The 9587-nt window shown below is 36.7% G+C and overlaps 1 protein-coding gene across 2 annotated transcripts in view; it reads left to right on the top strand.

Moving 5' to 3' along the window:
- LOC103357511 (calcium/calmodulin-dependent 3',5'-cyclic nucleotide phosphodiesterase 1B) overlaps positions 1-5162 on the top strand; it is a 19615-nt gene extending 14453 nt beyond the window's left edge. For both annotated transcript variants that reach the window (XM_008282097.1, XM_008282098.1), the window contains exons 10-15: positions 270-371; positions 558-678; positions 2473-2554; positions 2911-3028; positions 4079-4215; positions 4686-5162. In XM_008282097.1, the coding sequence (XP_008280319.1) occupies positions 270-371; positions 558-678; positions 2473-2554; positions 2911-3028; positions 4079-4215; positions 4686-4783 (658 nt within the window). In that variant the 3' untranslated portion in view covers positions 4784-5162. The remainder of the gene's footprint in view (positions 1-269; positions 372-557; positions 679-2472; positions 2555-2910; positions 3029-4078; positions 4216-4685) is intronic.
- Positions 5163-9587: the final 4425 nt, after the last annotated feature.

Raw genomic sequence — 9587 nt, 5'->3', positions numbered from 1 at the left:
ACACACACACACACACACATATATATATATATATATATATATGATGGACACAGTATGTGACTGTGTTATTCATAGAAGAGCTCTGCAGATATCACCAGAGATAAACACCAGCAGCATACTGTAATGACAGTCAGTGTTACCATGGGAACAGGAAAATCCATCCGGACTGAGTCTTCCTGCTTGCCCTTTTTACTCCACGCAGTTTTTTCCCCCCATCATGCAAGGTCAAGTAGTAAACTGTGTATCTTTGTGCGTGTGTTTGTTTAAAGGGAGTTGCGATCACTTGTTATAGAGATGGTGTTGGCCACCGACATGTCCTCCCACCTACTCCAAGTCAAAGCGATGAAATCCTGTCTACAACAACAAGAACGGTAATGCTCAAGCCCTGCGCTGTTGTTCACACCGTGGTACACAACTGAGAGGTCATTTAGCAAGTGTTCAGAGCTCTTTTTGCCGGTAAATTGGCAAAACAATGTCAGGCTGGGTGATGTTAGGTCTGTTTTTCAGACATGTCTGGAGTCACAACAACAAGAAGTGCATTATGCTTTCTTCAACAGGATTGACAAGCCCAAAGCACTGTCTCTGTTACTGCACACGGCTGACATTAGCCATCCATCCAAGCCCTGGGCACTGCACTCTCGCTGGACCAAAGCCCTGATGGAGGAGTTTTTCAGGCAGGTAGGCACTTTGATAGACCTGACCTGCCAGTGTGACTTTTGCTTCTCTCTCTTTTTTGTTTTTCTCTTTTCCTGTCTTACTTCAAGTTCCTGTGCTTAAATTTTTGTTCAAGAATGTGTTCAAGTGCAACAGAAGTTAAATTGGAATGCTATAATGCTGCAGTGCATAGTGAGATGACAGGATCGATACCATTGTCATATGGCAATTATAGAGTTTTGACTTGCTCTCTCCAACAATGACAGAATCGATCGATGTGAAAATCTAAGAAATTGCATCTTGTTCCTTTTCTTTGTATAAAAGCTAAGTGTAATTGTGCAGGACCAGTTTCTGAACAGGCCAGCAGTTTCACCCTGTGGCTCTATTTTTCATTATCTCTCTGCTGGTTCCTCACTGTTGCTGGTGTAGAGATGAAGTTGCACAACCAATGTACAAGTTTTTGAGCTTTGTCATTTGCTATGGTCAGCAAATCAGTGACATCTAGTCCTCATTTCACCTGATTTAGTCATCAGAACTCCTTTGTTTGCAGTCATCCCTCCAAGATTATTCAATTAATATGTTATCTCTCTCTCTTTCTCCTTGATCCTTTTCTTTTCAAAAAATGCATTTACAATTCATTCAATTGAAAGTCCTCACTTCCATCAAGTGGAGCTCTTAGTTTTAGAAGCTTCTCCTTCATCTCCCATTGCTTTGATTGTGCTTTATTACTTACTCACCAAATTTGCTAAAATAATCTGCCACATGAATACATGCAAATTTAAAATGTAAAGAAAAGTATTTTATTTCTCACCTCATATCACATCCACTATTAATGTCCTGTCTTCTTCTATTCTTATCTGACTGGTTTGATCTGGTGTTATCTCAGCATGACTGATGAGTCAAAAAAATAGACATCTAATAGCAGTGCAACAGTTTTGTAAATGGCTCATCTATTTCAGAAAGGGAGAGTGGGGAACCTTCAAAGAGGGTTTATTATGTCAGTGCTAAGGAAAACCACATAAATAGCCTCTAAGGTATGAAGCAGAGACAGTCAGAGACGGAAAATCTCTTTGAAGAGTTGTACATTACTTAGACGTCAAAAGTGTCAGAGCCAGAAAGGATCTTACAAGCTCAGATTAAAAAAAAAAAAAAAAAAGATTTAACTCTGGAAAACATTTCAAGAATCAGTTGAGCCAGACATGTAGCAAAGCAGCTGATGTTGTTGAAATTATGTTGTTGCCCTAAAATCTCACAAAACTCAAGATGGATTATGCACTGACTGACCTTTGGGAGCAGCACATGTAGCATAGCTCAAGGGCTATTTACTAACTACTCTGGAACTTTCGATCAGATCACTTGAGCTTCGTCAGCAGATGCAGGTTTGCAGCTTTCATAGAACAATATAGATGTTACTTTTTAAAAACGGTACTTTGATGCAATGTATGCATAGGGGAAAATGCTCACTGAGATTTGCCAAAAGGTAACGACACCAATGACTGTTTTTTAGTGCTACTGGATTGAGCTGATTTGCTGTAAATGCAGCAATAGGTTGCTCCCACTTTATTTTCTCTGCCTGGACTTCAAAAAGAAGCAGAATTGAAGAGGTGTTGAACAGTCCTACTCGCTTCGAAAATAAGATGTGATCAAATGTTTGTTTTGCTACTTTAAAAAGACAAAACCACTCACACTGTGCTATTTGAACAACCTAAAAGTATCTGGTGGTGAGAGTTTGAGTGAAATAACCTTTAAGAAGTTATTTTCAGGCAATGTGTGGGATTCCCTTTAAGTATCTTCTCTCTCTCTTCCTATCTTTGTGAGGGTGATAGAGAGGCAGAGCTCGGCCTGCCCTTCTCTCCGCTGTGTGATCGAAAAAGCACCCTTGTAGCCGAGTCCCAGATTGGTATGTCTCACATAGCACTCTCTACATCCTGTTTCTTTAACTCAGGTTTTTAAAACATCCAGTTAATAGTCATCTTTCCTCCACAAATAAGAAAAAAAGGTGTTTATGTTTACCCCGGTTCTCTTTGTCTCATTCAAAAGCATTGTGCTAATTACACTCACACACACACACACACACACACACACACACACACACACACACATATATATATAATGTTAGATCATATTACCTAAGTCTCAGCACTGCTCTTCAAGTTGCTAACTGAAGTAAAAGAAACTGTATGGCAAAGTTCATGCTTGTACGGCTGAATAACATCCTATTTTTACATGTTGATACAGTGACATTTGTTCTTGCAGGATTTATAGACTTCATTTTGTATCCCACATTCTCTCTGCTAACGGACATGGCTGAGAAGATTGTTATTCCTTTGGTGGAAGAGAACCCGGGTCCACCTGACCCCTGCAACAGACACAGGTAAACACATGGACAACAACTGACCGCTGTGATACCTGTTGGAAAAATATGCTTTATTACATGTTTGGTTTTAGATATGACAGAAGATGTTAAAGACTGACAAGAGACATGTGATGACAGAACTGAGATGCTAAATGTTAATGCTAACATGGTACAGTATGAGTATACAACAGAAGTGAGAACACCTCTGTGCAAAATCCCTTCAATGTAAAATATTTCAAAATTCATCAACTTTTAATAATTACATTATTTCTTAGTTGACAATTAGAATATTTTCTCTTAATTAACAACCAAAAACAAATACTTTTGAAAGGCTGCATTAAAAATACAGACCCCAAAGTAGATAATCAATGCAACAAAAGTGAATACACCTGTATTAAAGAGAGGCAATCAGGAAGTATGGAACAAGCCATACTACCACTTATCAGTGCTGCAGTGGCTGTCTTCATAAAATGACACCATGGACAGTGTGGTTCTTGCAAAATCTAGGTGTGAAAAACAAACAGGCAAGTGCTTCAGACTTGGCACTCGGACTATCAGTGGAAATCAAAGTTTCAGTGACAGCTCAATAGATAGCATCCAAAAAACATTTTGCATTGAGTTCCTACTGTGGGGTGCATTTTTTGTGTTGCTACCTAAACTGATTTAATTCATTTTAAACCTAGAATTCTGACCTTAGATTTAAGGGTGAATAGACCACCAAGTTGTTATAGTTAATGCAGAGGGGAACAAAACAGATTATAAAAAACAGATTATGTCGAATTTAAAGACAATCTATCCAATCATTGTCAAGACATTTCACCCTAAGCCACAAAGGCAAACCTGATGGTGGCACAGGATAGAACACTGAAGTCATCAGGATGTATCATGTGGGAACTATGAATGTCTGTACAAAATTATGTTTTGTTTGTAGATAATTTACAACACAAGACAAAAATGATTGACCTACTGAGGGCACTAGATGAAAAGGCAGAGAATGCCAGCAGTCATTAGGATTCATCCTGTGGGGAAATAAACGTCTGTACAAAGAATCCTGTTATTTCTCAATAGTAATCTTTGGAAGGAGAGCTCCAGAGGCCTGCAGTGGAGTCTCGCTCACATCACGGCTGAGCTGGTGAGCTTTCGCTCCACTTGGACACGACACACTGAAGACAACAAGCTCAAGTGGAAGGAAAGTGGCTCGAATGGTGTGTTGTATATTAATTTGTCTTTGTTAAGAAGGTGCTGTGTAAAATCTACTTCTAGTAAAATATGAAAGACGTGAACAAAATTTAGACATAACCAAATTTCCCTGATGCAGTCAGTGTACTGTAACACTGTATTTATAGTCACATATCGAACATATTCACTGCAGTTCTTAATAACAATCTTGAAAAATGGTTATACTTTTGCAACAATTCAAATTCCAAATGAGCAACCGTGAAAAGTTGACAACCTCTGCTAAAAGAAAATTAAAGATATTCTGTCAAGATATGTGACTGATTTGGCAGAGACAAAGCCTCTTTGCTCCACAAATGTACTCAGTTCCCTTGATTTGATTTGTTATCTAAATTCATTTTAGAGTGATCTCATGTTGAGATTAACAGACACAGATATTGTTTTCCTTTTAGCTTAACTACATTTTCCAATGCCTTTTCCAATCTTCTATCTCCTCCAGGATTTTCAGACCCCAGTGTGACAAAAGAACAGCGATCCAGACAAGAAGTGCCGTCAGAAAAATCACTGCAAAACCCCACTACAGATACACAACAGTAGACAGGACTCCATTTGTAATATGTGTTTGTTTCCTAGCATATCTACAAAAGTTAACTGAGGTTACTGTGAGTCACTTTTTGTAACAATATCACAATCTGCCTTTTACTCTAATACCTGAGAGATGGAGGAGAAGGGAGGGAGGGATGGGTTCAGACTAACAGGTAAGATGCAGTGTAATCACAGAAATGTTCTCATGTCTTACTTTAAGTGTAGTATTTGACAATAATTTAAATGCAGAGTGTACATGCTGGTCATGTTATGCAGAATGGTTCATGTCATTAATTTAATTTGCCACCTAAACACAACAACAGGAGTGTTTTACCTTTTATTGTTTGAATTGTACACCCATCATTTAACCCTGCATTAAACCTTAAAAAAAATGCAATTTTTGAGTTTGGTAAATCATTTCAAGGCTGACCTTTTATTTTGGAGGGATACAGTGTTTTTTTTTTTTTTTGTCTAAAACCAGTTGCTTGTCTTGCATCATTTAAACCACTTTTAAGTCTGGAAATAAGTTTAAGCAAATTCATTACCCTATTCTACCAAACCAACTAACCAAAAATAAAAACAATAGTATAATGCATTATTATTATTATTATTATTATTATTATTATTATTATTATTATTATTGCAAGAGATGCTTTGCATTTTCCTGACAAACAACAACAACACCGTACATTTTCATTTAGAAGGTAACAGTTTAAATACTTTAAATCCCATTTTAGGACCCTTTACTAAATGCATGCTTGACAATAAGAAGTAAAGCTTGTTGCTACTGAAATCCAAAAAGTGGAGCCAACGTTGAAAAAGCAGTAGAACATAAGAGAAATGTCATATCTATCCATATTTATAAAAGCATGAGGCATATCTACCAAAATCAGTCTTTTAGTACCTTTTAAGAGAACATTTATTTTTTTTATATGTGTCAATAAATTTACAAAAAATATAACTGAACCTGTCAAGTGGCTCTCCGGGCAACAAATTGTTTAAGTATGTAAACTATTGAAGTAGGCCAACTTTTAGTACTGTAGTACGATAAAATGGGTGACGCACCACATCCACTTAAATGCATTTATACTACACTTCCTGTTGTGCAACTATAAAGTTTCCTTTATTAGACGTTTGACTTCAACATGCACAGTATTAAAGATTCCCTTAAAAAGCCGGCTCTTGCCTGGATCGAATTCTCTGCTCCTCCAGCAGGAGGGGCTGTAGAGTAATGGCACACTTAGCTCCAGGGTTGCCCAGAGGACTCAGCTTCAAATCCGGTTTCTTATTTTAACATTTGTCAGCTAAGCATTTTAAAATTCCATCTCTGAGTTATCACAAGGTGCAAAATTATTACATTTGAGTTAGACTGTAAATTAATAAACAACCTCTGAACATGCAGTTCTGTTACTTCTCAGCAAAATGTGCATAATTTACACTTGCACCACAACATGCATATGAAAATAATTCCATTTTACAGTAGTAAATATATTAAAGTTACACCGATCTTTCATATGATTAATAGGTGTGGTACAAATAAAAATGATGTTAAAGATTTGTTACCTAATTTAGAAGACATCCCTCCCTGGGCTAAAATAGTGGTAAAATATCATACTTTAGATATTGTGTCACACCATAGTTTGTCTTACATCACCCTAAAAGGCAGCTGTAAAAGTCTGTACACATATCAAGTGTAGCTTAAGCTGCTGCAGTGTTACAAAATGTATTTGTGAAATCCTGTTATGTTTATGAAAAATGTATGTGTTTTTATGCTCTCGGCACTGAACATGTTGAATTATTTAATGACAGAGTGCCTATTTTTAGTGTAAAGTCAAAATCAACCTCAGCTAAACGCATCGAAAGTCGTGCAAGGATAAGTTGAAGTTTTTGGAGGCTTTCCACTAAAGTTCCTCTTTTTTTTTTTTTTGGCATTTTACCAGAAATGCAGAACCTGGTTTATTCATGCTGACACTAACTGTCAAACAAGTCTTTACTTGGAGTGGGTTGTTGTAAAATTAATAAATGGATAAGCATGCAAATAAAATAACCAATCACCAATTTAAACATTTTATTGTATCAAACAAATTTAGATTACAGATGTAATCATCAATCAATTCAAGTAAAACTGGAACAAAACTCCCCAGATTTAAATCATGTAAAGTACACTATTACCATTCAAAAACAGAACAAACATTAAATGGTCCATAAATACATTGCAGAAGAATAAAACAAAAGCTTTCACAGGAATGTTTTACTGTCTTTCTTCATTGTGGATAAAGTGGCCACTGTTGACGACTGGGAAATAAACCACTGAAACTGTGGCTGATTAATCTGCTATGGTGAGAGCAATACTAGGGTGGCTTCAGTTTTCTGTTTCGGTTTTGTTCATTTCTTTCTTTCAGACATGTCGAGTATGATGTGGAGCTTATACAAGGATTGTCACATAATCTACACGATAATGCCACTTCAGTGATACAAATAACAGCTGAAATGATGACAAACATTTAAGAGTGTGGTGATGATTTTATAATGTCTTTGTTACATATAAAACTAGAGTTAAAAGACAATGCAGCAATGACTATTTGTGTAAGGTAACTAAAATGCTTGAGCTGCTGTTTAAATTTGCGCTTGTACAAAATTAAGTACAGTAAATGACTTGGGCCTAAATCAAAAAGTCAATGTACATTCAGTGCCATGCAAGAACATGTTTTATGACCAGGATTTAGATTCCTCAGGAGGATTCATGTGTCAAAAATGAGGGTGCAATTTGCTCACTGGAAATGAATTCTTCCTTGTTAATGCAAAATATGTAAATATTCCTGCAGACACAATGCTCTGTTCTGTAGTCTGCTTGTCAACTAGACTTCCACCCCATGGTTTGAGTGTTAAAAATCAGGTTTTAATATATTACTATAAACAGACATGTCAGTGTTATTAATTAGTAAGTAATTAATTACTCGCCACCCTGTTCAAAGAGTAAAATACATTTCTGTTTGAATATTAGGAAGATAAAGTAACTCTGAAGTTCAGCTGAAATCTCATTAATCATCCCTTTTTGCAGTCAGAATGATTTAACCGTCGTTCTTAGTATTAATAGCTTTTATACTATTAAAAGGAACAAAAAAAGATCTTTCAGGAAAATGTAAGTGTCTGTGTTTGACTGACAGTAGCCTGAGCTCCATTAGGACAATAAGGTCTAAGGTTATTTTTTTTAAAAACATAGATTTTTCTCTGTGTTTTGGTCTTTCACAACGCAGTTTTAGGTCACTGAAACATATTGGAAAACTTTCAGGGTAAAGATACTCAGAGCTTCTGATTATGCATTTTGCAGTGTTGTTATTTTTGGCTGGTAATGTCAGAGTGTGCGTCACTATTTCCTTTGTTCATGAGGTGCTTACGTGGCCAAAATAATGCTAGTGCTAACCTTCTTAACGGGACTTTTTACATGTCTACACACACATTTACAGCTCTTGCACTATACTGAGGAACAGAACGTAGAATAAGTTCAAGCATTTGATGCTTGACTTCCTCAATGCACCATTATTAGTAGTCTACTGAAACCATCCTTTTTTTAAGCTTCTAATTGGCCAACATGACTTTAGGATTACAGCGCCACTGGTTTGGCATGCACTTGGCAGCACTTTAATTATGTTTCTATGTTTTCATGTACAAAGTTTCTTCGAGAACAAAGTAGGAAAAACGTAGCTTTAACAATTACCTATGTGAGGTGCAGACCAGGCCTCAAAGACAAAGTAAACATATCTGCCCTGTAGTGCAAAACTTACAGGCAGACAGCAGATAAATGCACCAAAACATTTCTATGTGTGTTCACGTCCAGTTTAATTTGCTACAGCTGAGTTAGTTAACAAACTCGCCTGCACACTGACATTACTGGTATATGTTTCTCTGGTGAATGATGGTTTTGTTACTTGTTAAACAAGCTAAGGTGCAGGACAACATGTGAGCTGAAGTTAGTTAAGCAGGAAAGCTAATTAGTGTGGGTTGTTGTTCAGAGTCTGTTGCTCTTGTACCCATGTCATGATGTACAGTAAAAAGTGAAGCCCAGACTCAAACATGGCAGCTGCTCACTTGAATGTCAACTGCTTGTTTTAAAATATAAAACCTTCGAAGATTAAAAATGAATGATAGAAAAGGTAAATCAGTCCTTCTTTAAAGTTAGAGGTGTCCCATTGACAAGTTCACACCTGTCTCTTTTATAATCGTTGCAAAAACGTTTTCTGGACCCCTGCAAGATGCTTTTCTTTGTTGTCATACCACGATTGGCCACTGGGAACAATTAGCAGCAAGGCTGAGTCGTGGCTGTGTGAAAATTAGGTCTCTAAATACATCTATATGATGGTATTTTGATGAATCAATGTGAAAACAGAGGGTTTAATTAGCAGGTAATATGCTGATGATTTTCTTGATTCATTCATTAATTATGTCATCTGTAAATTGTCAGAAAATAAAAAAAACATAATTAAATGCCCCTAAATGTTTCCCAGTGCTGAAGGTAATATTTAAAAATGTTTTATTTTGTCTGATCAACTGTCCAGAACCCATAAATATTACACTGAGAACTGTAGAAGACAAAGCTGTATCTACACAGAGGTCATGAGCAGTACTTCAGCTCCATCTGTGTCACACAGGAGGCTTTTGGGAACAGCATTGAGTTGTGGCTACCTACATTTTAAAGGCTTTTATAGCCTAATACAACACAATAACTGTAGTTATGAGCTTAAAATGTATTTCAGTGTAAATGCAAGCTGTTACCTCTCCTGTGCAAATACCTGGTTTCATTTAAATAGGAGCATAT

This window comes from Stegastes partitus, unplaced genomic scaffold (assembly GCF_000690725.1).
Source record: "Stegastes partitus isolate 25-593 unplaced genomic scaffold, Stegastes_partitus-1.0.2 Scaffold257, whole genome shotgun sequence".
Classification (NCBI taxonomy): Eukaryota; Metazoa; Chordata; class Actinopteri; family Pomacentridae; genus Stegastes; species Stegastes partitus.
This window is presented reverse-complemented; position numbering and strand designations above follow the sequence as displayed.